The sequence below is a fragment of the Carettochelys insculpta genome, chromosome 6 (assembly GCF_033958435.1).
Source record: "Carettochelys insculpta isolate YL-2023 chromosome 6, ASM3395843v1, whole genome shotgun sequence".
Classification (NCBI taxonomy): domain Eukaryota; kingdom Metazoa; phylum Chordata; order Testudines; family Carettochelyidae; genus Carettochelys; species Carettochelys insculpta.
This window is the reverse complement of record NC_134142.1, coordinates 113,783,060-113,810,685: the sequence shown is the minus strand read 5'-3', so window position 1 is coordinate 113,810,685 and position 27,626 is coordinate 113,783,060. Positions and strand designations below refer to the sequence as shown.

Genomic DNA, 27,626 nt, shown 5'->3' with positions numbered 1-27,626 from the left:
TACAAACTCTCTGGCAGATTATTTAAACTCAGACAGTAGGTATGAGAGGAATCAGAACAAATATTTCCTCTAAGAAAAGGATATAGGGCTTGTCTGTCTGATATTTATGGTTAGAGCATTTCACGCTCCACTTGAGGAAAAAAAAAACACAAGTAGAAGACACTGAGTCCTGTGCCCTATAGAGTGCTGCAGAAATGAGTGGTCTCAGTTCTAGTCATGAAAGAAAACCATGAATGCATTCACCTTCCAGCAACAGCTTTCACATGGCTAGGAGAAAGGTGGAGAGTGGTTTGACTGTCCCCATTCATTTCTGAAATGGAACAAATGACCTGTTCAATATGAAACGTAAAGAGAGAGTCATTGAGAAAGTAGCTTTAGGATGAAATCTATCTGGTCCAAGTACATTCATTTTTACTTCTGTAATAAAATTAATTCCAAAAACAGGCAATTGCATTACACGTGCCAGAGACTGATACTTCTGACAATCCGAACACCACAAATTCATAACACATGCTGCACAAAACTGTACGACAAATGACTATGAGAGTCTTTTAAAACACTGATATTTTTACAGGAGTACATTAAGCTGAACACACAATGAGAAAAGAGCACATTATGTGAATGGTATTATCAAGGTGAGCTGCTTCAGACTCAGTTGTTCTGTTGCACTAATGCAGGAGATATCTCAAATCTGTCACAATTTCAAAAATCCATTTAGAGAGTCTGAAGCCAAATTTGTGAGTCATTGGACAGAGGACTCGAATAGACTTCAAACTGCAATTCAACGCAGCACCAATTTGTGTAGTCTGCTATGTGAAGCGCAGACTCCAAGATGGACTTCAGTTAAGATTATTCCAGAACTGTTTTGCTAACGAGCTGAATTACCAGATTCCCAATTTAAGGCTGACATTATTGGAATCTTTGCCCTTTAGCATGGGGAGACACGTGCAACTACAATATAAACACTCTTAGGCCGTTTTCCCATGTAAAATGTAACTTCTTTAAGGGCAGGGAGTAGTAAAGCAAGTTTTACTGCCAGAAAGATAAGTGAGATTGTTTCAGAAACATCTTTATGGAGTGATACACATAAACACCCTGTTGTTCAGAAGCTTTATCCACCCCGCATATACAAACATGGGTACTGCCTCTTCATGAGTCAACAGAAGTGCTGATGGCTCTCTCCATCAGCAAGACATCCCTTTCACAGAGAAGGAAGTCTTCAGTCTCACTGGCTCTTCCTCCATCCCCGCTACAAGGAGACCTGCTCCTTCATTTCCTGTTGAATGAAACACACCCAACAGAATGACATGGCTAGTTAGCTCACAGCTGGGAAGGAACTTTTCATCAATATTCACCCAATCCTACCCAGATTTTTCTTATTTGCAGTCTCATATCAACAGATCCAAGAAACAAATTAAGCCACCAATCAATCAGTTAATTCCTACTATTCAAAATATATTGAGCTGCCCAAATACTAACTCATCAAAGTTCAAAGTGTACCACGAGACAGTGAAATATCATAAATTTATGGATGGGTTGTGTTTGACTGCATTGTACTCCATGGGGAAGGACTACTGCATCGCCTACAGAGTCTAACAGTAGGTGGTGATTGAGGTGAGTCATTAAAGGAGACTAAACAACTTTACAAAAGGTACTGCCCCCCGGCTGGCTCAGGAGTTGTTTCTGGAGACTAAGGCTATGTCTAGATTGCAGGGATTTGTTGGCAGAAATTTTTGTCGAGAGATCTATCGACAAAACTTCCATCACCATACCACATCCAGACTACAATGCATATCGAGAGCATGGCCAGACAGCCCAGGCGCCCTCTTGGCAAAATGGCCACCTGGACCACTTCAGCCAGGCCTGTGGGGGCCCCCACATCCTTCCGGGGTCTGTGCTGGAGACTTGTGGAGAAACATGCTTAAAGGAACCCCTAAACAGCCATTTCTCTGCTTCTGCTGCGGGCTTGCCAACCTCCTCAACAGAAAGCCAAGCCCTTGCACTGCTCATTGTGCTTCATTGGACACTACAGCTGGTCTCTGCACGCTATTCAGCCCAAGCAACCCCTGGGCTTGCGATGGCCTCACAAAGACATGCTGCAGCTGTTGCTGAAATTTCTGACAGCTGCCCTCCTCTTCCTCCCTGAGGGCAAGCCCAAGAGCACCTTCAGGGATAGCCCCCTGGCTGCAGGACTTGCACATCTACACCCATCCCCACCCCAGTGCACAGGCAGCTCTGGAGGCACTGCACCAGTTCAGACTGGTGGGATTAGCTGGTCATGAGGCAATGGGATGACCAGCAGTGGCTCCAGAACTTCTGCATGCAGAAGACCACCTTCCTGGAGCTCTGTGCCTGGCTCACCCCAGCCCTTCAGAGATGCAACACCCAGCTGTGGCCCGCCCTGCTAATGGAGAAGTGGGTCAAAATTGCCCTCTGGAAGCTCACCACCCCCGACAAATACCAGTCAGTGGGCAACCAGTTCAGCACGGGGAAGTCCACTGTCAGGGCCATCCTCATGGAAGTAACACTCTCAGGTTGCAGTCCTGCCACAGGGGCACCCTTGGAAAGCAGGGTCAAGGGTTTTAGGGGTGGGCTGGGGAAGCCTTGTCCTCAGGGGACTGTGCTGTCCCACCCTCGCACACTCCTGCTGCTGGGGGGCAGCCTCACAGGGGGAACAGGGATGGGAGGGGACCAGGGACCCCCCCCACCAGTCCTCACCATATGTGTTTGGTCACCTTCCTCTGCAGGCTGTGACAGCCATCAACATGATTCTGCTGCAGAGGGTCATCTGTCTGGGAGACCCTGATGAAGTCGTGGCCAGATTTGCTGCCCTGGGGTTCCCAAACTACATTGGGGCCATTGATGGGGGACACATCTTGATCCATGCCCCAGAGCATAATGCAGCCACGTACAGCAACCAGAAGGGATACTTCTTCATGGCGCTGCAGGCCCTGGTTGACCACTGTGGACAGTTCACAAACGTTTACGTCGGGTGGGGCCAGGCATACAATGCCCCGATGTTCCACAACTCCAGGCTGTGCTGAAGGCAGGCACATCTGTCCCCCGCCATGAGCTGGTGGTTGGGGACATGTGGATGCCACTCTGCATTGTGGGGGACATGGCCTACCCCCTCACGCTGTGACTGAAGAAGCCCTATACTGACCAGCTGGACCCCAGCTAGGAACTATTCAGTGCCTTCCTGAACCACGCCAGGACACAGGCCAAGTGCATCTTCAGCCACCTCAAGGCACGGTTCAGGTGCCTGCTCACCTGCCTCATCGTGGGGAGGAGCAATGTCCACCAGGTTGCAGAGGCTTGTTGTGCCCTTCACAACACTGTGGAGGGGAAGAAGGAGGCCTTCCTCCCAGAGCAGGGGGGCAGCCACCGGCTGTGAGGGGCATGACTATGAGCTGCCAGGCACAGCCACCATTCACCAGGCCCATCACGATGGGCTGCGTATTTGGGAGGTCCTGAGGGAAAGCTTCTCCCAAGGACCCCAGTAACCCTCCTCAGGGCCCTCAGCCTACCCTGTCCCCACCATGACCCCTCCTTTCACCCCCTAGACCCCCCCCAACCCACGCACAAGGAAGAGGAATGCGGGTGTGTCGAACAATAACTGTTTTATTGATCAATAAATAACTTGTGTGAAAGAAAGAAACTGTGCTGTACAAAACTATTTACAAGACAGTGGTGTGCAAAGATCTATCTACAGTAGGTGCTGGGCTTGGGACACAGGGGCAGGGGGCCTCAGAACATGGAAGGGGCAGGGCAGGACCATGAACCTGAGGTGGAGAGGCATCGGCCTTGGGAATCCCCTCCCACCACGGGTTCAGGGCCCCCCATTGGGGTTGGGCTGGGATCAGGGGAAAGTACGTGTGGGGAGGGGCTGCAGTAGAATGTAGGTGGGCAGGGGGGCCTGGAGGCCAGGGGGGCAAGGAGAAAGGCCAGCAGGTGCTGGGCAGCGGGGGCGGCTACAGGCGACTAGGACAGCATGTCCTGCCAGACGCTGGTTACAGCTTCAAAGCGGGACATAAGCTGGTCCCAGGCCTGTGACCGCCACTGCGTGTCAGCCCTGAGCCGGCGCTCCATGGTACCCCGAATAGCCCAGAGGGCAGCATTGTGGTCCCGCATCAGGTCTGCGTGGAGGCGCCACCGACTCCTCCGGCTGCGGGCTCGGCCTGGTGGTGAGATGGGGGTGGCCCGGCCCTCAGACAGCGCGGGTCCAGCTGTACAGAAGAAAAGGAGAAGAGATGGTGAGTCATTCATGCAACACAGCTTCTAGGGCCCTGCCCACCCCCACTGTGAGCAGCAACCAATAACCCCTAGGCCAAAGGACGGGGATGTCCTGGAAGCAAAGCCATGTGTGGCCTGCAAAGTGGGATCTGCTAAACGGGAATTCTGCGGTGCCTCCAAGACCATGCTGATCACTGCTGCAGCGGCCCCCCACCCCTGCTCGACAGGCTGGTGGCCAAGGTGGGGGGGTGTCCATCCACAGAGGAATTCCCTCATGGATGGCAGGTGAGCCGGGAGCAGCCTGGCCCTCCCTGGGGCCCACACACACCTGCGGCTCGCAGTGCTGTCCGCGGGAGCGGATGCTGCCTCTCGCCTGCTGGCATGCCTGTGTGCTGCACTCCTCGATGTGTCAGGGATCATGCTGGCACCCTTGTGGCTAGCTCGCTTCCAGCTGTGGCAGGTGTTGGGAGAGCCCCCCCCACCCTAGGGGCTCATCTGGCCTCCTGTGAGCCTGGCAGCAGGAATGCTGCCCATGCCATGGGGCCGTCTGCTGCGTCCAGGTGGCGCACACTACCACTGCACATGGTTCCACCTGCTGGGACAGCAGCGCAAGGTCCCACCCATGCTGGCCGAGTGACGCTCACAGCCCACCCCACCTGTGCCCATATCCCATGCCCTAGGGTGTGTGACAAATGGGACGCTCACTGGAGGAACCCTCGCCCAGCTCGGACGAGGCACAGGAGGTATCCTGGCTGCCGGGGCCCGGGTCCAGCGCGGTGACGAGGCTGCTGGTCTCAGACTCCGGCTCCTGGGGCTGCCCCTCCGGTGGCTGGTCCTCCTCCTCCTCCTTGACCACTAGGGGGCCCTTGAGCCCCAAGTCCAGGCTGTGGCAAGGGGGTGATGTGTCCCCCCTGCCCAGGATCCTGTGTAGCTCCCAGTAATACGGGCAGGATGGGGGTTCTGCCCCTGAGCATCCCACTGCGTCCCGGGCCCGGGCATACCCCTGGCGCAGCTCTTTGACTTTGGAACGGACTTGTTCCAGGCTGCGCGGTGGGTGGCCCTGTTGGGCTAGGGCGCTAGCCATGCGGCTGTAAATTTCCGCATTCCTGCGGCGAGTCTTGGGGTCTTGCAGGGACTCCTCTTTGGCCCAGAGGTCCAGGAGGGCCTGGATCTCTGCCTCGCTGAAGGAGGGGGCACGCCGTTTGGAGCCCCAAGGTGGATCCTGGGACCCCTGAGGCTGCTCCCTTGAAGGCCCAGGGGAGTCTTGGTCTGTCTGCTGCTCAGCCATGTTTGAGCTGTGGGGAAAAGGTGCAGCTGTGAGGGCATGGGGGACTGCAGCATGTTGCTCGTCTGTTTCCTCGCTCTTAGCTTCCTGCCATGGGGTTCTCCATGCTCCCTGCAGCTTTAAGAAGGGCTGGAGGCAGGAACCATAGAGCGCTGATTGATGTGGACAGGGCATCCCCCAGGGCAGCTGTACAGCATCCTGTCGACAGAAGGCTGCCCAGAATGCCCAGACCCCCCTTTTGTTGGCAGTGGCGGTCTTCCACACGGCAAGCGGGGTGCAGCTGTCGACAAATCAGCTGCGTTCTATCGATGTACTGTCGACAGAACGCACTTTGCAATCTGGACGTTCCCCTGGTTTTGTCGACAAAACGGTGGTTTTGTCGATAAAACCCCTACAGTCTAGACACAGGGTAAGAGACAAAGAAATGGCTGTTATAAAAGGATGAGTGAACTTATGCAGGACTTCTTTCTGATTCTTTAAATAATGAGTTGCTGTCTAAGGCACACCCCTCCTCCTCAACGTTTGTGAAAGGATTGGAAAAATTTTGGCCTGCAAGGGTCCCATCAAACTGACGATGACACCGGGTACACTCATCCCTCACTATATGAGCACAACTGGTTCCCAACTTTCTGTTCATAGGCAAAAACTCTTAAGAGGAACACTAAATTACCATTAAACACACGTTAAAGTCTGTGATTGGTTCCTAGTTCTCCTAACACACTGAAGGAGTGGCAGCACATGGATCTGCTTTTGAAAGGTAAGTCAACCTTGGGGGTTGGGGAGCGGGGTTGGAGAGGGTTAAAGGCTGGAGGCAGTTTGGGGCCATCAGCAGAAGGAGGGGTTAAAACCTGGTGGTGGCTCCAGTGGAAGATGTGGCGGCTTGTTTCTCCGGGCTGCACCAGTGGTACGGGGGGCTGGGGGAGAGCAGCAGGCTGGGGGCTTCAGGGCCCGGGCTGGGCCAGGGGATGCCCGGGAAGCTGTGGTCCGGGGGAGTGTTGGGAGCAGGCTGGGCTGGAGGGTACGGAGGGAGCTGCGAGCCAGGGGGAGGATTTTCAGAGCAGGCTGAGCCAGGCCGGAGGGCGCACGGAGAGCTGCGGAGCTTGGCTGGAGGCACCTGACCGCATGGCTGCAGGCACCCCGCTGCACAGCCAGAGCCGCTACGCTGGACACAGCTGCCCTGCCACATGGTGGGAGCTGCTTTGACATGTGCAGCCAGAGGCACCAGCGGCTCCTCCAGGCTGCACCAGCAGTAAGTCAGTCCTTAACTTACTGGGGGGGCGGGGTTAGGGGACAGGGCTGGGTGGGTGTTGGGAGCGGGACAGGTCATGGGGTGGGGAGCTGCGGGCTGGCAGCGGGTTCAGGCTAAGACTGGTTGGGGCTGTGGAGCTGGTGGGGGAGGGGGGGTCAGGCTACAGTGGATTGGAGCCACGGGGAGAGGGGTTAGGCTTGTACTAGCGGGGAGGCATTCACTCATCTAGTGAGCAAAGGTAAGTATGTGTGTCCCTTGTTCAAGCAAGTACTCATAAGTAAAATTCTCACTTAATGAGGGATGAGTGTATTTTTACAGCTGTGCATGGTTTATTATGTTTTCACTGCAATGCTTTTACCTTATAAAAAGGTGCTTGCTGGGCTATGAACTGCTGTCACCACATTGTTCATAGCCTTTGGAGAGAAAGCAAAGCACAGGCACTGGCCGTCACACATACTGGCAAGCTGGTGATACCACAGTGTCAGGTGGGGGAGCTGTGAAGCCTTAAAACCCTATTGTCAGAAGTCAGTAAGACGAGGGAACCCATCCAGATACAACTGACAGCTGGACATGCAATACCCAGCTGGGAACACCTGGATCTCCTCAGTGGGAGACATACAGGTAAAGCTTCTCTGTAATTGTGACATTACAATACATTCACTTATTCTAATGAAAAGGCTGAGTAAAATCAAATACCACATTTCCCTTCAAAACCATTGGCTGCATCTAGATTCAGACTGGCTGCTGGCAGCATGATGCAAATGAGGGCTCATGAAATTGCAAATGGCCACTCATTTGCATATTTGCAGCAGAAAACAAGCAGTGTACATGTGGTTCTGCTGGCAAAACCCCCTCTGTTGCCAGCATCTTATTCCTGATTCTTTTCCAGAGTGAGCTTTTGCCAGCAGAACCATATCTACACTGCTTGTTTTCTGCCGCAAATACACAAATAAGTAGCCATTTGCAACTTCACAAACCCTCGTTTGCATCATGCTGCCAGCAGCCGGACTAAATTTAGATGAAGCCAATAATTCTAAGAGTCAAAAATGCTGTTAATAAAAATTATTAAAAGACACAGGAGACAAACTGTAGTTTAAACTGTAGTTAAGCTGCAATATAAAAAGACTCACACTTCTGCTGTTATGTCAGATAAATTGTCCTGTTTGTGGTACTATTTGGGGGTTACTCCTGAAACCAAGATTCCTGGTCAAAGAACCCACCCACTGTGCTTTACACGTATTTCCTCACCTGCTATTGCAAAGAAGAATAAGGTTCTGAACTGCTACAGCAGTGGAATTTTCATTCTGTCCTGTAACAAGGTGCCTGTCCAGAACTACGTGTACACCATCTGGCTTGCTGGCTGATCAGAGAAAAATATTGAAAATTTGAGGTCAATGGACACTGCTTCATAATTTAGATTTCACACATCCATTGAGACTATACTAGAGAGGTTAGCTATTTCAACTTACTGTTTAATGACTAATTGATGTACTGAGCTGCCTATAACCTAGACAGGAGATAAACCTGATCCTACCACCAAAGCCTCCTGGGAGTTCCCTGCATGGAATGACGATCAGATTGGCCCTTTTTTGTACCATTCCTCTTTCAATGTCCCTAGGTATTTCATGAGTCTATCGTGGAAAACAAATTCTGAAGTGCATTTATTTAACTTCTAATCACTGATGCAATGCATTATAAAAACCCTTCATGTAAGACAACCAAGACCAGCAATCATTGCCTTACAAAGAGTCTGCAGTTATACAGATTCTCTCCAGTATTTACTAGGAACATGTTGGTATTTCACCAAGCCCGTTGGTCTCCAGACCTTGATCAAAGATTTTAAAATACTATTTTATAAAATTCCATAAACCTCTCATTTGGTTTCTGTATTCCACACATTTCCTGACCTCTGATGATGATAATCCAAATGCGTGGGTAGGTATAAATGGCTTAGCTCTGAACATACTCCTCCTCCATCCACTCAGTAAAGCTTCAGCCAAATCTGTATGATATTGCAAGTAGTCACCATGGAAGTGACTGTGACATCAGGTGCTGGAATATCATTAATGAATTAATCAGGGAGGAGGAAGAGGCAGCTAATTAGAGAGGCAAAGCCGCTATTTAAACACACAAAACGCTGTTTAGCAGCAGTAATGGAAAAGAAAAATAAGCAAATTTTATTTACATGGCAACTCAAAGAACTGCATGTTAAAGAACGTGCATGCAGCATGTTATTTAAGGGTCTGTCACAGTTTCCATTATAAAATTGCTTTTGTACAACTTCTAACTCAGCTGTTTCAACTGCATCAGCCTAAAACCTATGGCAGTTTTCTTTACAAAAAAATCCAATGCATTAAATTTTGTGGGCTTCTCAATTATTTTTCATGTGTAGATTTCAAAAAAGTATATTTCCCTCTCTTTCTCCCCTCCTTCCTAGTTTCAGATACCAAAAGTAAATGGGACAGCTGCTTAGTTATAACAAGAGGAATGGAATCTTCGACAGAGCATATTTTCATTCTCCCCGTGGAGCCTGCATGTAACAATAAGTATGGCACATTAAGCAACAACAGCTTTAAAACATTTTCATCTTTCCAGAGTTTTTTCCACATACGCTACATTTTAATTTAACAGAGTAGAACAGAGCATATTCTGCAACAGGCCTTCTCACATGCATGACTAAAATATAACAGCTATTTGACCAGTAACACTCAAGATATGAAGGGCTAACAATCAAAGTGACATACCGCTAAATATAGCTCCAGAATCTTTCACAAAGTCCTCCATAATAATGGACAAACTGCCAAAATCAGGTTGCCTTATCAGCTCATATACAGAGGGCTGAAAAGGAACAGAAGAACTAGATAAATCTGTTTAACTTTTACTTAAAATAGAATATTTTCCTTCTTGGTTTTGCTTGGATCTATCACAATCCATTCTTCTACCTCCTGCTTCCAAAAATCTTAAAAATACGCAACTGAAGTTATCTTTGACATATTTAAAAACCCAACCCCCAAGATATAAAATATCCTACAGATACCCACATTAGGGAGCAAACAAAAAAGTCTTAACAGGAGTCAATCTCCATCAGCATAGGAAGGTTAAGCACACAAGCATCTTACAATGGCACTAAAGGTACATGGTTAAGAATTTGGGACTTCTTTCTATTTTAGGATTTGGTGCTGGCACTGTCTGAGCACCTCTTACTTCATTAGAATAGTAAAACTATGTCCCTAGAGAATATAATTGATTTTTCAGTTCTTCTCCCTTCTCTGATTCTGATGTCTCTGAACATGTTCAATAATGAGAGATGAAAAGAGTCTTCCAGTGGTCACTAAGGAGTAGAACATCATGCCCAGAAAACAGGAGAAAAGCTTCTGAGAAAACAGTAGTTTACTGAGAACTGCATTATACTGATGCACCCTCAAGTTCTAATTATACATATACAGGTTGAACTTCTCTAGTCCAGAATGCTCTCTCCCAGCAACATCCAGAATCTGGCTCAATTTTAGCTGGCCAGCCAGCCGCTTATGGATGTGGCCAAGTTTACCATGATCCCATAAAGTTTACAGCCACCAGTCCTGGCTGTCAGTGATCCATGCTGTTATTTAGCTGTAATTTCACCCACTGTTTATTTGACTCTTAGAAGCCATTTAGAAAGTGTTGGTACTGCTGCTTAACAATATTGACCTCCCATGAGTCAGCAAATCCTCTCCTTCAGCACTGGTCAGGTTCCCAGGGTGGAGAAGTTCAACCTGTAATTCCACTTAAATTTCCATTTGATTACTTCAAGGGTTTTTTTTTTTTTTTGAAATAATGGCAATAGCAAGCTCTCGCCAATAAAAGCTCCTTGCTTGTCCACCATCAAATACAGCATGATCACCCATATGAAGAGAAAAGCAGTTTTGTGCCCACAAAGTATGGTAAGTCAGGATGAAATTACAGACTATATTGTTTGTAAAAAGCTAGAAATGCCTATGGCCATTTTATAGCTACCATGAAATACTCCATGAGTAGGTTTAGCTAGCATTCTGCAATTCTTGAGGTTAAAAGACATTCAACTCCACCTCATTATTTACAACTGTAATGAATGAATGCTTGTAAAGGGTTAACAGAGGACTCCACAGGAGGTGGTCAGGTAAATAAGGGAAGGAAGTCAAATTATTTTAAACTGAGAACAATTGCAGTCTGAGGGGTCTTTGTTTGGGTCTGCCACTGGATCAGGGAAAGACCAAAAATGCTTGAATGAATCCAGTAAGCCTGCTGGCCGTCTCATAACCGGCCACAGATATGCAAGTAGAAAGGACGTGTTTAGTTAGATACAATCAGGTTATTTTTATTTTTGGGACTGTGTGTGGAGTTGCTCTGGTTAATAATTTGATTTTTTTTCCCCTGTACTTTGTAACTTCTAAACTGGATCCCAGGGAAGTAATTCTCTATGATGCAACCGGAGTGTCTGAGTTTTCTATCATTTTATGAATAAATTACTTTTTTGGGGAATGATTTGATTCCTGTGTCCTAGAGAAGGGTCTATGTATATTCATGACTTAGACTGAAAGTCCAGCTATCAGATTGCATCTTTTTGTTTCCAAGCTCTCTCCAAAGGGAAGGCTAAGAACTTGTGACTTACTCCACAGGGAGACATCCCAAGTGGATCTCCTTGGGTTAAAAGGATTTTTTCCTCACTTGGGTGACTTTTTAAGCACAGCCAGCAGCGGCAATTTTACAGGTTCCCACTTTCCGCACTCAGAGTGTACTTTTTCTTTAACAAAAAGCCTAGATTGCTGGCAGGCCCACCAACACCAGGAGAAGGAATGGGGGGAGGGGGGAAGGGCAGTTGCCCTGGACCCTTTAGAAATGCCACAGCAGTGCTACTCCAAGTACAGCTGAGGGAGCATGGCAGGGCCCTAGGGCTGACAGTTTTAAGTCCTGCTCCTTCTGCCCCTGCCCCTGCCCCTTCTGTGGGCAAGGAGCTGCCCCCCCCCACACCTTGCCCCCAGTCCCATGATGGTTGTCAGCCCAGCTGATTACTGAACAAATCCTTTTGTCTTGTCCTGTGAGTGATCCGCCTTCTGTAAGCTACTGCTGCATCACTTGTACCTGCAGCACTGGCTAAAGAGAAGTAAAAAGCTCACCAGTGCGCTGCTTTTAGGGTCTGCCCATTCAACCCTGATACAAAGGACCTTCCCAATTCTGCACACACACAAGAACATGATACTGAAAACTAATTTAAACACTAGAAAATATAGTCCTGGCAACAGTAAATAATATGTAAGTGATGAACCCCACTGAAATGTCTCCTGATCATGATCTTCATACTGTGAAGCTCTATTACTTGGATTCCATGAAGAGCATGGTTTTTTCATATCCAACTGCACATTTAAAATGTACAGCTGAGTCATCAATTTAAACCAAGTTACACCTTTAAATAACCATAAGTAGGCCACAATGTCCATATTACATTGAAAGTATCAGATTATGCCAGGGTATCAAATATACATGAACAAGGAGTCCATGTTACAGTTCAGTGGGAAACCTAATTTACAGTTTCCTGAATTTGTGTGAAAATTTTGAGCCACAGTATTTGCATTAAGGATGTTCAGTATGCATATTTATAAATGAGTACAGATCCTGCATAGACAAGTGATAGTGTGTAAGTAACCTGAGACATTACAGCCTAGCAGCATTAAAAAGGATAAGAAAGAAATCAATAATGGCAGCACGAGTTTAAATTTTTTAGTTTGTAGGAATAGCTCTCTTCTGAGTCAGATTTCTTTAACATTTAAGAAGAAACAATTCATAGACATAAAGGTCACCAGCAGTGTTTTGGCACCAAACTGAATAACTACAGTGTCTAGGGATGTTTAAATGTATGAACTATCAGCCAGAGAGGCTGTGGCTAATATGTTTAGAAGTTTTATCACCATGCTTTTATATTTATAAAATACTGCAACTGACAGCACTCACCAGAGCAAGGCCAAGTTGCAGCAGAGCCCTAACCTGCAGTCTTGGGCCCCTACACAGTTCACCCCTTGCCAACGACAGTTCTGCAGCTCACAAATAACAAGTTGTTAAACACATCAGATTGATTATTTTGATCTGAATCAAAGTCTCTTATGACCTAGGACAACACCAAAATCCCTAGCATTTCCAGACTAAATTCCATTGCCCCATGAACTGTAAAAATCCTTACTTTGGATGAAGTTTGCCTCACAGTACCTACCCCTGTCAGGCTGTATCCATGAAAAAGCCAGGATTTATCCTCATTTGTGGCACAGCATAAAGCAGCAACTCCATGTCCCACAGCGCAAATAGGCTCTAAAAACCAAACAGAATTAAGAAATTAATCATAAATTTCCTGAGTTTAAAAGACCAAAAATATCCTTTACCTTCAGAAAGGTAGCAGACAGTAATTTAATGTTATGCAGCATTGTTTGCATTCTCTTTGGCTTTACTGTTTTCTTTATGCATCAATTTACAAAATTATCAATTTCCGTATTTCACCAAAGATTTAGATAATGGCATGGAGCATGTGCTTATCTGATTGGCAGATGATAACAAGTTGGCTGAGGTTGCAAGTGCTTTGGAGGATAGAGTCAGAATTCAAAAAGATCTAGACAAATTGGAGAAATGGTCTGAGGCAAATAGGATGAAATTCAATAAGGACAAAGGCAAAGTGCATTTAAGGAGGAACAATCAGTTTCACACACACAAAATGGAAGGGACTCACTAGGAAGCAGCACAGCAGAAAGGAATCTATGGGTCATAGTGGAGTATGAGTCAACTGTGTGATGCTGTTGTGCAAAAAACACACCATGATTCTGGGATCTATTAACAGGAGTATGGTGACCAAAACATGAGAAGCAATTCTTCCACTTTACTCTGTGCTGATTAGGTCTCAACTGGCATACTGTGTCCAGTTCTGGGACCCACATTTTAGGAAAGATACGGAGAAACTGGAAAGGGTCTGGAGTAGTGCAACTGAAATGATTAAAGACCTACAAAATATGACCTATGACAGAAGATTAAAAGAATTGGGTTTGCTTAGCTTGGAAGAAAGAAGGCTGAGAGGGGACATGATAGCAGCTTTCCACTACCTAAAAGGGTGTTACACTGAGGAGGGAGAAAAATGATTCCCCTTATCCTCTGAAAATAGGACAAAAAGAAATGGGTTTAATCTACACCAAAGAAGACTGAGTTTGGACATCAGGAAAAATTTCCCATCAGGGTGGTTAATTACTAGAATAAACTGCCTAGGGTGGTTGTAGAATCTCCATCCCTGGAGATATTTAAGAGGAAGTTAGATAAATATCTAACAGGGATGATATAGATTGGGGTGAGCAAACTTTTTATGTGGGACTCCCTTTTTTGGCCCTGCAATTAGCCAGGGTGCCTGCAGGAAGGGATGTGGGGGGTGGGGAGTGCTCAGGATAGGGGTGGGACAATCAGGAGGGGAGTGCTGGGAGGCTTCAGGGTGTGCCTGAAGGGGGAGGGTGCTTGGGGGCAGGACCCCAGGAGGGTACCTTATCAAGCCAGGAACTCGCCAGCTGACCCCACTGCTCGCCTCAGAGCCTCTGAACAGTGACCAGCCTGGCAGCTCAGGGGGCTCACAGGGCAGCTGAGCCAAAAGAAGCTGCCAGGAGGCAAAGGGGGACCCCAGCAGGGGGAGAGGGGACTAGAAATGAAGCCAGCTTTCTCTGGAAGAGACCAGGGAGTCAGGAAGCAGGCAGCAAGCTCCACACAAAGTGCAGATGATCAGAAAAAGGCTGCAGGGCACCCGCAGGGGAGGGGAGAGGAGATGATTGCTGCACGACCCCCTTTCTGAAATTTCACCTCCTCCCTTGGGGGGCACCCCGCCCCTGTTTGCACACCCCTGATACAGATGGTGCTTTGTCCTGCCACAAGGGCAGGAAACTGGACTTGATGACATCTTGAGGTCCATTCCAAGGTATAATGTTCTATGACTCTATACTGCAGTCCTCCAGAGTTACACATGCTCAATATAAGCAGCTCCAACAGGACTACTCAACACACACTCATGTGCTTAAATTAAAATCATACATGTGATTCTTTGCAGGGTCAGGAGCTTACTGAAGAGGAGTTCAGAATACTATGTAACTGACTATGAGCGAGTAGTCCCATTTGATTCACAAGGAGCACCACTCTAGTTGTGGAGATTTATAAGGCAGAAGAATTCTCTTCAACCTCAAGTGTTCAAAAGCTACTAATCCTATTTTTATTCCTTTCCACAAAGAATAAAAAAAGTGGGTGCTTTTTTAAATGTTTCCCAGTTCTGATGTTGCTGCACTCTTCCAGCAGTATCAGTATTTTAAAGTTTACTAGCCACATCACCACTTCCACTACAATGGCTCCATATGTTCACTTCAAGATAAATGGACTCTTGCATCGACCCAGAATGAAGCAGTAAGCTAGGTACAAACTTTGGATTTTGTTAAACAATACAAAGATCCCAAAAAGGCACCTACTGTTCTCACTGCAGAAGTGCTGCAATATCTTAGCTAGGTATCCACTGTTTGCAAGGTCAGTCATAGCCCCAGGACAGTTAGGGATCAACAAGGCATGGTATCTAGCACCTAGTTAGGAAGAAAGAATAATGAAAGTTTGGAAAATAAACCTGAACAAGCAAAAATATCTGAGCATGACTTCTTTTCAAATTGATTTGACAAAGCAAAGACTATTACACACACATACACAGGGGAAGAATAGCTCACTGGTTTGAGCACCGGCCTGCTAAACCCATGGTTGTGAGCTCAATCCTTGAGGGGCCATTTAGAGACCTGGGGCAAACAGATTTAAAAAAAAAAAAATCTGTCAGGGATGGTAATAGGTCCTGCTGTGAGGGGAGGGGACCAGCCTCAATGATCTCTGAAAGTCCCTTCCAGTTCTGAGATTTGTTTTATGGAGCTATACATGTCTCATACTACAATATGTAAAACGTACAAACAAAAAACCCACAAAGAAATTAAATTATAAACAAAAAACAAAAACAAAACAAAACAAAAACCACTATTTTGCTCACTACAAAGCCCAGGACTTGGGAAGGAGAACGCTATATTTTATGGTATCAAGGCCTATAATGGTCACAAAAACTTCTAAAAAGATACTTAACAAGCCAAAGATTTATAATGCTTCTTTCTACTACAGGAAAAATCCATGTATTGACCCCATAGATAACTATCCCTATTTAGTATACTCTTTCTTCAGAACTAATATATTAGCTTTTTAGTAATCTAAAATATTCCCTCCTTGCCCGCATATAAACACACACGGTGTGCTAGGAAAAAATGAGATACAAATTAAAAACCAACTACTGTTTAAAACAGGGAACTGTTTAGCACAACTTTGATTCAATCACAGGAAAAATCTCCCAAGCTTCTTCCCAGTCTACACAAGGGAGTAGAGAGGCCCACTGCAATACGTAGACAGGACCCATATCTTAGTTGAACTGCAAGGCAAAATTCAAGATGAAGACAAATGCAAGCTGCTAGTCCCCTTTCCCATAAGGCTGTCCTGTCTCACTTTTTGACCGCATCAGTTCCTCAGTCCAACTGACTTTGTAGCCACTCACACTACTTCCATAGTATATGAGCTCCTCTTCTTATTGATCCTCTGAACTTCTTTGCCCACTCCTGAATTTTATACCTTCTTTCAGGAACCCTGTCATTTATTATAAGCTAAGCCTTCTCCCACTCTTCCTTAATAAATGTTCTTAGGACCAAGTTCATCTAATGGAAGGAAATCACAAGAGGGGCATCGGACACCAAAGGGCCCTTATGCCCATGGTTGCTGACAATGATGTTCATCCAGCTACAACATACACACAGTAATTTCCAGTACTCTCTTGCACTGCATCCACATGCCCTTCTATAGCAAGCACTTGGGAAAAATTATTCCATTAGGCACATTTTACCTAAACAGTGCTGAGTACAAGTTAATAAAAGCCAAAGAAAAGACATTGTATAGTTTCATCTCTTCCAGTAGTTTTTTTGTCTCATTGATTTACTTAAGCAGTCTGTTTGCAACAGAGGATGCAGCTCCTTGAGGAAATTGTAAGGGGTGTGGGGGAAGGGGAGACAGCCTGATTAGGATGGAAAGACAACAGTTATGCCTACTCTTCAAATTTGACAGATGGTCTCCAAAAACACAGGTCCCATCACTTTTGTTCGCTTCCTACTTCCTAAAGGTTCAACACTCAGAAGCATTGTTTTCACAATACAGAGTGAAAACATGTAAGATTAACATCAGAGACACTCACCATCAATTGATTCCAGCTTGGCAGGATTTGCATAAGATTTCATACGAAAGTCCTGTATCCAACGCATGTTGTTTTCATTCACATCCACAAAGTCAATTAACTTTCCCTAGTTGAAGCATTGTTCAAAAAAAATTGTGATTAATATCACTACACTGTTTATTTAGTTGTTTCCAAGTATGTAGAGAAATCTCTTTAAAAAAAAATATATTAAAACAGGGACCCACTGGAACCCAGAATTCTCTTTCATCCACAGAAAATGTATTTCTCTCTCCAAGGTTACTTAATCTGAAATCAGGAAATCACACTTAATGGGAGGTCTACACTACAAACATATTTTGGAACCGATGTGTCAGTTAGGAGCAGTATGCCAGCAAAAACCTGTAGTGTACACTTCTTTGGTAGTACAGCTCATTTTGCTCATGGGGGGCTGGAATAAACACCACCAAAGAAAGACAAAAAGCAGTCAAGTAGCACTTTAAAGACTGGCAAACTAGTTTATTAGGTGAGCTTTTGTGGGACAGACCCACTTCTTCAGACCAGGGTCTGTCCCACGAAAGCTCACCTAATAAACTATTTTGCCAGTCTTTAAAGTGCTACTTGACTGCTTTTTGTTTTGATAGTGTATAGACTAGCACAGCTTCCTCTCTGTTACTATTCAAGGAAAGACAGTATATCATTATACTGGCAAAGTATTAGTAGTATAAACCCGGCCTCAGTTTGAGAACAGGATATTGAATCTTCCAAGGCCCACTTAATCCCACTAGCATGGTTGTACACAATTTGATAAAGGGCTTCTCATTTAAAAAAAAAAAAAAATCAAGTAATTGTTTACTGTGTTCTGCATTTTACAAAGCTAAAGGTCTTCCATGAATTTCTACGCTTTAAAAAAAAAAAAAAAACTCTTCTAGTTAGTCTCATTTACATGTTTTTTTAAAATCATTAATGTCAGGCATTGTGTTGGATGAAATTCAGTAAGGACAAACACAAAGTACTCCAGGTAGGAAGGAGCAACCAGTTTCACACATACAAAAAGTGAAATGACTGTCTAGAAGCAATGCTAGAAAGGGATCTCAGGGTCATAGTGAGCCCTAAGGATAAGTATGTCAACAAGATGAAAATGTTGCAAAAAAAAAAAACCCAATACATCTCAGAATGATGAACAGGAGTGTTGCAAGCAAGACACACGTAGTAGTTCTTTCATGCTACAATGCCCTGATTAGGCCTCAACTGGAATAATGTGTCCATTTCCAGGTGCCACATTTCAGGAAAGATGCGAACAAATTGGAGAAGGTCCAAAGAAGAGTAAAAAAATAATTAAAGATATGGAAAACATGTCTATGAGGGAAGACTGAAACAACTGGGTTTGTTTAGTCAGGGAAAAAAAGACAGAGAGGACATAATAGCTTTCAAGTACCTAAAAGGGGGTTAAAAGGAGGGAGCCCTTAAATTCTGGCAATAAGTCAAGAAGCGGTACACTTAAATTGCAGCAAGGGAGGTTTAGGTTGGACATTAGGAAAAAACTCCTGATTTGTCAGATGGTTAAACACTGGAATAAGTTGCCTTGGGCAGTTATGAAATCTCCATAATTGAAGATTTTTAAGAACAGAATAGACAAACAGCAGTCAGGGATGATCTAAATCAGGGGTCAGCAACCCCCCAGCATGGGTGCCAAGAGTGGCACACAAACCAATTTTCATCAGCTTGTGAGGTGGGAGCTTAGCCCTGCTTCTCCTCCCCCATGCAGGCAGGAGCTTGCTCAAAGCCATGCCGTCTATGGATTAACAAAAGGCCAGATAGTGGTACCAACCACCACCTAAATGGCAAAGCTCTGAATATTTATTAATGAAACTGTTGTTACGTAGGACTAATAGTAAATTTATCACCAGCACTCCCACCACACAGCGGTCAAAAGGTCAAATTTCAGCACTCTGCGTTGGAAAGGTCGCTGACTGACCCCCTGGTCTACATGGTGCTTGGTCCTTCCACAAGTGCTCGGGGTTGGACTTGATGATCTCTCAAGGTTCCTTCCAGTTTTAGTATTCTATAAGTCTATTATGTTTGAACTCCATTTGTGACTGTTGCATTGGTTTATTGCGAGGAAGCCAAGACAAGCAACTAAACTTCACCATTGAAAGGTCAGTAATAGTTATGTCAGAAATTTGAATTCCAGTCTGTTAGAAGTACAGAAAACGACATTTGTCAAATGGTAATCCTGAGTCCCTGTTGGTCAGTAGTTCAGATCCACTCTGGCCTAAGAGGTGAGCAGATTTACATCCCATTAGCGATCTCCTGCATATGTAATTATTGATTTCAATTTATTTTATGGTAAACTCATTTAGAAATTTCTGAAAAACTTGTTAATCAAAATAAGTTATATGAATAAATACATTTTTAAAATTACGATATTACATAAGGCTCAGCTGTCTGCTCCCAGGTTTAGAGAAAGGTAGACATAGCACAGGGATGATGCAGTACTGGGAAAAGCGTACTCTTAGTTAACATTAATAAGGGCTCTGTCTACACTAGCCCAAAACTTTGAAATGGCCATGCAAATTGCTATTTAGATTACTAATGAAGCACTGAAATACATATTTAGTGCCTCATTAGCATTGCGGGCAGCTGTGGCCCTTTGAGTCTGCACAGCTCATCCTTTTGAAAGGACCCTGCCAACTTCGAAATCCCCTTATTCTTATCTGCTGATAGGAATAAGGGGATTTCAAAGTTGGCGGGGTCCCTCCTGTTTGGACAAGCCGCACAGCAGCGAGCTGTGGCAATTTCAAAGTGCTGTGGCCGTACGCATGCTAATGAGGCACTGTATGTATTTCAGCGCTTTATTAGTAATCTTCAAAATTGAAGTTTTGGGCTAGTGTAGACACAGCCAAGCTGTGTAATTAGTTTTTTATGCATACCTTTAGATATAGTAGGATTGGTACATTTTACTTCAGTTTACTTGTTTGTATAGGAGGCAATATAACAAAACTATTCAGTATGAGCATCATCTTGCTAAATTTGGAGAAAAGCAATTTCAGTTTGGACTATGGGAAATAGCACTTCATTCTGCACAACTGAAAAGTGTTACAATGGTAGTCTCTTCACCATGGTAAAAGAAAAGTTGCTTATTTGTCCTTTTATGATCCATTTGAATATTTTGCAATCAACTATACATGTTTGTTTTTCCTATAATTCATACAACCAAGCTAAAATAAAAATGAGACTGAATATCAGAACTTAAGACGTCGATCCTGTGTGGGCACACACAATGATTTTATTAAAGGGAAGAATCTATAAGAAGATATCCTTTGAGTAACATGCTCAAATAATTAGCAAAAAACACAAGGGTCAGATTGTCCGTACGAATTCCAATCTCTCTTCACCATCTAGAAAATAACCAGACAGTAGTGCTGACAATGAACACAGGCCCTGGGGCAAGGGGGGAGTGGGGCCCAGCGCCATGCCCCTGGAAGAGGCAGAGCCAAGGGCAGTCAGCCCTTGGTGCCACTCAAACCATGGCACTGGGTCCCTGCATAGCTCTGAAGGAAGAGGGAGAGTGGCAGACAATTTTACCACAACACTTCAAAGTGGTCTGGAATTCTGTTAAAGTAGCAGTGGCAGCAGCTGGTGCTCTGGGCCCCTTTAAAACACTGGGCCCCAGGACAACTGCTCCCTTTCTTTCCCCCCAACCCACCTCCAATCATCGGGCCTGCAACCAAATCTGATAAGTGACAATACTTTTGTTGTACAAGACCTCTCAGCTGCTGCAAAGTTGCCACACCTGCCTCATGTGACAACACACACATACACACACTCTCTCTCTCTCTCTCTTTCACACATACTCCAGGACTCAAAGAATCAGAGACAGAGGAGCATGGTCAGAGCCAGTGTTCACATGGGTATACCCCACTGGGTTTGCAAACCCTGTAGATTGTTGTCAGGTGCTGAAATTCGACCTGCCTCCTGCCTGCTCTAAGTTACACCCATAACATTTAGAGATCAGCCCTGAGAACCAGGGAGATGCAACATGCTCCTGATGGCTTCCCCTTGAGCAGCAGAGAATCTGGGCCAAGCAGTTCTACAAAGTCTAAAACCACCCCATCTCATTCTACTGCTCAGTTTTTACCATCTCTATTCTCGTGATGTCATCAATTTTCCTAATTTTCTAGTCAGAGTCCTTCAGAACAGGAAAGACCAAAATTTCCTGTGTATAAAACAAGCAACAAAAGAGTTAGGGGCTTTTTGTTTGTTTTGTTTTGTTTGTTTTGTTGAGGGGGCAAGAAAGGGAAGGAGACTGACTTTTCAAACTGTCTTTATATAAAACACAGAGAAACAAAAGAGAGCAATCTCCATATTTTTTCTCCTTTGTAGATCCCCTTAAAAATTCTTACAGTATTTCAGGAAACATCCTTTAGAATGAAAAAATTAAAAGGACTTTACAATTATTATTAAACAATGAGGACTGTCATACAGAATCTCTTGAAGAGTACCAACATAGACAACAAGGGTACAAAAGTTATGCATGGCTTTACTTCTATACATATGAGTGTTCTCATTGAAGTTATGCATGTTAAGTGCTTGAAGATCAAGAATCGTAATTTCTAAAAAGGTTCAGCATTCTCTCAAGAAGGAACTACCATACTTTTCGATTATTAGTAGTTTACACATTAATACAGTACCTTTTTTTTCCCCCCAAACAACTACAGCAGAGATACCCAATACATTCACCACTCATCACACGTGGCGCATAGGACACCACATTGTAGAGAATGCAGCTCTTGGAGCCTTTAAATATGGCTCCTGCTGAGAGCTGCATTCAGGGCATGCCTTCTGCCCGCTCCACACGAGCACCCCACTGCTTGAGGGGAGAAGTGTGTGGCAACAGCAGTGGCAGTTCTCGTAAGTTGCTGGCATTGAATTAGAATGTGGGGCTGGGGGTGGCTGGCTGGCTTTAGGGGAAGGAAAGGACATTTATTGAGGCGGAAATGTGGCAAAATGGAAAGATGACAACCACAAGTGTGGCAATCTTTGAATTCCTATTGGACACTGCTGCATTATAGTATGTACGTGTATGAATTGCTGTTCTCGCACACTTACCCCTGGGGTGGCAACTTGTAGATTAAAAGCTCCACTAGCCAGTGTAAAAGTATGAAGAAAAGATTGGGCAGACACACCTGGAAAATAGAGTCGGGCAACACATTTTAAACCTAGCTACACCGTGCACATTTCAACAACTAGTGTATGTTAAATAAACCTACAGATCACTTAAAGGAACCCATGGCCTAGGGGCATTTTTAATAACACAAGGAGAAATATTCACAAAGATAATATATCATGCTTTGACTCACTGCAACTGAGATTAAAATATTAACATTAGAAAATGCAATGCTTTGAAAAATAGCAACAGTATAGGCAGAGTCAGTTTTAAAGAAATTAGAATTAACAATAAAATCTAAAGTCAAAGACCAATAAAAAGATTAGTTGAGACAGTCTCCCGAAAAGGAACCGTGTAGACCCAGCCAGCTTCAGAAATCTCCCAAAGAATGACCAAAGTTCGTCTAGCATCTGAGGCAGCAGAATAAAGGAAGGTGAGAAAGGATTGTGCTTCCACACATTATAGAAAATGTAAGTTCTGCTCAAATCAAGTTCTAGTTTAGGTTCTTTTACAGTCTGAATTAGTACAACAAGAAGTCCTGTGGCACCTTATAGACTAACAGGTATTTTGGAGCATAAGCTTTTGGGGACAAAGACCCAGTCCACCAGATGCACGAGTGCATCTGACAAAGTGGGTCTTTACCCCCGATAGCTTATGCTCCAAAATATCTGTTAATCTATATGGTGCCACAGGACTTCTTGTTGCTTTTGAAGATACAGACTAACTGGGCTACTCCTCTTGTACCTGAATCAGCACAACAGCTGAGCAGGTCACACACATTAAGGAACTCGCTCCCCCAATACTACTGGAAAGCAGGCAAGCAGCATTACCCTTAGTTTCCAGGGGGGAACTGAGGAACAACGAGCTAAGTGACTTGCCCAAGGCCGGGCCCGCAGAAGGACTGATAGGGCTGACTGCTGAATCCCTCTCACAATCAACCTTCCTCTGCAGTTCCTAACTTTCTTCCGCTGGAAGCCATTACTCTCTCCCTCCCCCACCACCCGCGCACACGATCGGTTGCCTGGCGAGGAGTACCACCCCCTAGAGCCCCCCAGAGCGCGGCTCCCACAAGGAACAAAGCGGGCTGCGGGCGGGGGCGCAGGCCCCTCGCTCCCCGAGGCGCCACCACGCGTGTGTCCCGGAGGCGGCAGAGCGGGACCCTGCAGCCTGAGGCCTGCTCTTGCTAGGACCGCGCAGCCCGGGCCAGAGGCGGCCCAGCTCCCTGCCCCGGTCCGGGGCCGCTCCCCGAGCTCCATGGGGGTCGGGGCGGGGCCGGCGTCTCACCCCCGGCGGCCGCGCTGGCGACGATGAGGCCGACGGGCTTGCCGGGCCGCTCCGACATGGCGCCGGCGGCAGGGCCCTGGGGGGGCGGCTGCAGCTGCCTCCTCATGCGAACAGGCCCCAACGGTGCTTCGCGGGCTCGGCTCGCATCGCGCAGGCGCCGCAGCAGCTTCGGGTTACAGTGGGGCGGGGCCTCGGCTCCGCGAGGCTCTTCGGTCGTCACAGCCCGGGCCAGCCCCGCGGGGCAGAGGGGCTGTGATTGGCTGGGTGAGGGGACAGGGGCGGGGTTGCGGGGCGGGTATAAGAGGTGCGGTGTCAGGGGTGCGTGAGATGTTGACGTCATCATAGGGGGTGGGGTTAGGGAGGGGGACGCCATGGCCAGGTGTGCGGGGACTAGGAAGCTGCCATTGTTGGGGTGGGTAGGGATGGGGGGGAGGGTAGCATGGCCAGGTGTGTGGGGACTAGGAGGCTGTCACTGGTGGGGTTGGTGGGGGGCGGGGGTGGAATGGCCAGGTGTGTGACTCAGTGAATAGTCTCAGAGGATTATGAGGCTGTCACTGTTGGGGTTGGTAGAGATAAGGTGGGCAGGGTGGCATGCCCAGGTGTGCAGGGACTAGGAGGTTGTCATTGTTGAGGTTGTGAGACAGGAGATGCAGTGGTGGCCTTGGGGCCATATGGAGAGTCATGAGTCATAAGGTGGGGCTCCCTTGCCATAGTGAGCTACACTCACAGTGAATGTGTCACAACTGCTCTTCATTCAGGCAAGCCCTAAATCACGCATACTGACAGGCTGGATCACGGATGTCTCCTTGGGATTATCACCTCCTGTACCAATAAATTACTGAGCCCATGTTCCTGCCCCACTAACCTGTCCTGCTGAGCCAGAGGCTCTGATCTTCTCCGGACAAGGCACAGAGTTGGGGTTACTGCTCCCTTACAGAAATACAGACACTGAAGCACCTCATCTAGGGCAGGACTCAGCTATAAGGCTGCTGATAGTAGTCAAAACCCCATGATTTGAGATATACATATTCATAAGCTAATTTTTGTAAAGCATGGTGAGGGGCTATAACACACAATTCAGTTAACATTTGTAGGGTTGCAAAATGGAGCACTCAGAAGTTGGTAAATGCCCAGAATTAACAATACTGTGCAGGGTCATACAGATGACAGCTTCCTTCACTACAGAATGCAATTGAGCCCCAGAGCAGGGGATGCCTATGCACTGAGAGGCTGAGGAAAAACATCTGTGGTCATGTAATTAATGGCAGTCTAATGCAAACACATTAGGGGCCAAAATGAAGAGTGCAGAAAGATCATCTTAATTCTGGTGGCGGGGGGGTGAAGCCCTGGCTTGGAGAGGCAGTCCTCCAGCCCAGTCCCTTCCACCAAAAGCTCTGCCCCTTTTACACCCACTGGCCCCAACCTCCCCTGTTGTGGCCGCAGACCCCTGTACCCCAGCCTAGGAGCCAAGGGTTGTCAGCCAACATATCACCAACCCCTCTGGCTCCAAAGCTTGGGAAGGCTGGGCAGTGCAGCACAGGCCCGCCAACTGGACATATGTGGAAAGGGGCAGGTGCAGTGGGCCCCTCTGAAGCGCCACAACAACACTGCTCCAGGAGGCAGGGGTACAGGGCAGCAAAATGGTCTGAGCAGTGATAAGAGCTGATTGCCCCCACCCCATCCTCTTGTGCCCCCATGTGTTCTGGGGGACCCCAAAGAATACATAGTTTCTGTAAAGAATATTCACTCAGGGTTTCTGGATTTGTATTTTTTCTGGATTTGCATTATTTATGGCCCATCAGTGGACTTTTTATCGTCTACATTCCATTAGGAAATAAAAGCCTCAGAATCCATACACCAGGGCAAAGAGACAGAAAGAACAACTTTTTCTTTTCTTTTCTTTTTTTGTTTACGGAAACCTGTTTTGTAAATGTATATATTACCTTCTGCTTCATTATAAAGCAGGGTTCATTAACACCAAATAGCCACAGACACATTTTGTGATGCCATAAGAGTGATATGTATAGTATTTGTTTTCCTAATAGAATTGTAAGTAATGTTCCCCCTAATTTTTTCCATCCATGGGCAGAATAAATTTTGGTTATGTGCACAAAAGGCATGTGTGTATGTGCACCACCAATAGAAACACATGCTGCTCGCTGTTGGTGGCTGTGGGCTGCTAATGAGCTGGGTAGCACCTGAATCTCTCCTCAGCAGCCACCCAAGAATTCAGTTTACAGGGAACATTGGTTATAAACCTGAAACACAAAATCTTAACAACCACCTCAACAGTAATGTATATTAGTGCCTGACAGGCATGAAATGTGCAACAGGCAGCCGTGCTGAGTCTTTGATCTAAAACCGAGTTTGGATACGTATTTGCAAAACATTTGTTGAAACCATTTCCTGGCCACTGGAAGTATGCAGACACCCTGCATGGATCGGGGAGCTGCAGGGATTCAAACAGCAGGGTGGCTGTTGCAGCTTGCTGTATTACACATTGTTATATGGGAAAAAAAAGAGTCTAAGGAGCAGCCTGCTTCCCCAGTTCTACATATTTACGTTGAAAGAACTCTGTGGACTCACTCCCCAAAACAGAAAATTAAATAAAGAGTGAATAAACACCCCACATGCTGCTTATTTTGGATACATGCTGCTGAAGATAGACCCTGAATACCTCATTGGTTATAAAGTGTGTTGTTGAAGCTATTGAAGGAAACAAGAATTAAGGAAAGAGTTTTGCATCTTTTCTACTTTTGTATGTTCAATCATTTAAGAATTTTGGGTGGGTGCAATATGTCTTGATACAACCCGAATCGCCACTAAATGTAATTTTTGCTTGCCAGTGGGACTCTGCAGGGAGCATCCTGTGGTCTAAATTCAGTTTATGGTTTCATGTTTCTTTATTTTTCAAAACAAAAAAGCAGTCAGATCGCACGTTAAAGACTAACAAAAAGCCTACATGACTCCATGCTACATGACTGCTTTTTTGTTTTGCTAGAATACAGACTAACACAGCTATCTCTCTGTTATTATTTTTCAATCACTGTTTAATCCCTAAATCAGTGCATTAAATCTGTGATGTCCGCATATATCTTTCCACTAGGCCAAGCGTCCCACCCTACCTGAATTCTTCACTCCTCTCTCTCAGTCCCCCCAACTCCCCCCCCCAATCTTTATAGCTTAATTTTGTGGAGGTGTTCAGAACCTTCATCTTTAGTAGATTTTAGTTGCAGGTGCTAAGCACCTCTGAAGTAATAGGTCATTAACTCCTAACACATATGCAGGCCATATGTGGCCATATCCCCAGCCAATATAGCTCCAGTGACTTCCATGCAGGCCTGCAGATGCAGGGGGTGGGAGGAAGGTTGGTAATTGCATAGGGGCCTGGTGTTTCAAATAGGCAAGGAGCTCCCACCCACCATGCAGCAACGGTGGAGACCAGGAGCGCCCGGCCCCTTTGAAATGCCATGGGAGCGTCACTCTACTGATCTAGACAGCTTTTGAGGGTGGGGGTAGGAGCAGGGGGACCCAGCAACATACTTTGGGCAGCACTAAGGGCTGACTGCCTTGGCCCTGCCTATGAAGCCTGAGGCTCTGCTCCTTCCAGGGGTGTGGAGCCAGCCCCCTTCACACCTTGGCCTCTGGTGGCTGTTAGCCATGCTGTTTCCATGGAGCTCCATCAATTAACACCTGTTCTTGATCTGACCCTTGTGCATAAATCTTGCCTTGGGCTACTAATGAAACTATTTTGGTGGGTCATAGTCTAATTCAGAGGTCTCTAACTCATGGTCCCGGGACCATCTGCAGCCTGAGCAGTTCCACAAGCTGGCCCACACATGGCTGCTGGCTCGTGAGTCCCAATCATCCTGCGGTGGGGGGGTCATACCTTTCCTCCAAGTCTAGCCCCTTCCCCGCCTCTTTTCACTCCAGCTCTGCCCTCTGCTCCCAGCCCAACCCTTCCTTCAAACCCTCTCGCAAGGGGCAAGGCCTGGAGATTACTGAGGGGGCCTGGCACAGGGTGGCAGCAGAGGTTGGCACACTGCAATCACCCTGACAGCAGGAACTACGGGCAAACAGAGTGACACAGCAGCCTCTGCTCTGCTCTGCGGCCATCTCCCAGGCCGGCCTGGTTGCTCCACCTCACTGCAGCGGC

The 27,626-nt window shown here is 46.3% G+C and overlaps 1 protein-coding gene across 4 annotated transcripts; it reads right to left on the bottom strand.

Moving 5' to 3' along the window:
• Window positions 1–389: 389 nt before the first annotated feature.
• GATD1 (glutamine amidotransferase class 1 domain containing 1) lies at window positions 390–23,644 on the bottom strand. 4 transcript variants are annotated; one of them, XM_074997869.1, is made up of 9 exons: window positions 23,471–23,644; window positions 22,129–22,205; window positions 17,041–17,146; window positions 15,251–15,358; window positions 12,988–13,082; window positions 9,512–9,605; window positions 8,016–8,127; window positions 4,939–5,528; window positions 3,604–4,226 (listed from the first exon to the last, which is right to left on the bottom strand). In XM_074997869.1, the coding sequence occupies exons 1-9, from the start codon at window positions 23,574–23,576 to the stop codon at window positions 3,982–3,984; spliced, it is 1,533 nt and encodes a 510-aa protein (XP_074853970.1). In that variant the 5' UTR covers window positions 23,577–23,644; the 3' UTR covers window positions 3,604–3,981. The 4 variants fall into 4 exon arrangements, with proteins under 4 accessions (XP_074853973.1, XP_074853970.1, XP_074853972.1 ...); XM_074997871.1 differs by having other exon boundaries at window positions 4,071–4,226; window positions 5,235–5,528; window positions 23,471–23,638; XM_074997872.1 differs by lacking the exons at window positions 3,604–4,226; window positions 4,939–5,528 and adding an exon at window positions 390–1,276 and having other exon boundaries at window positions 23,471–23,626.
• Window positions 23,645–27,626: the final 3,982 nt, after the last annotated feature.

Bases quoted from the DNA above. Each gene is read 5' to 3' on its own strand.
- GATD1 (XM_074997869.1), bottom strand. From the start codon at position 23,576: ATGAGGAGGCAGCTGCAGCCGCCCCCCCAGGGCCCTGCCGCCGGCGCC. The intron at 17,147-22,128 runs GTAAGTGTGCGA...TGCTTCAACTAG, and splicing joins TACAAGTTGCCACCCCAGGG to GGAAAGTTAATTGACTTTGT. The intron at 8,128-9,511 runs GTATGTCACTTT...TTCTCTGATCAG, and splicing joins TTCTGGAGCTATATTTAGCG to CCAGCAAGCCAGATGGTGTA.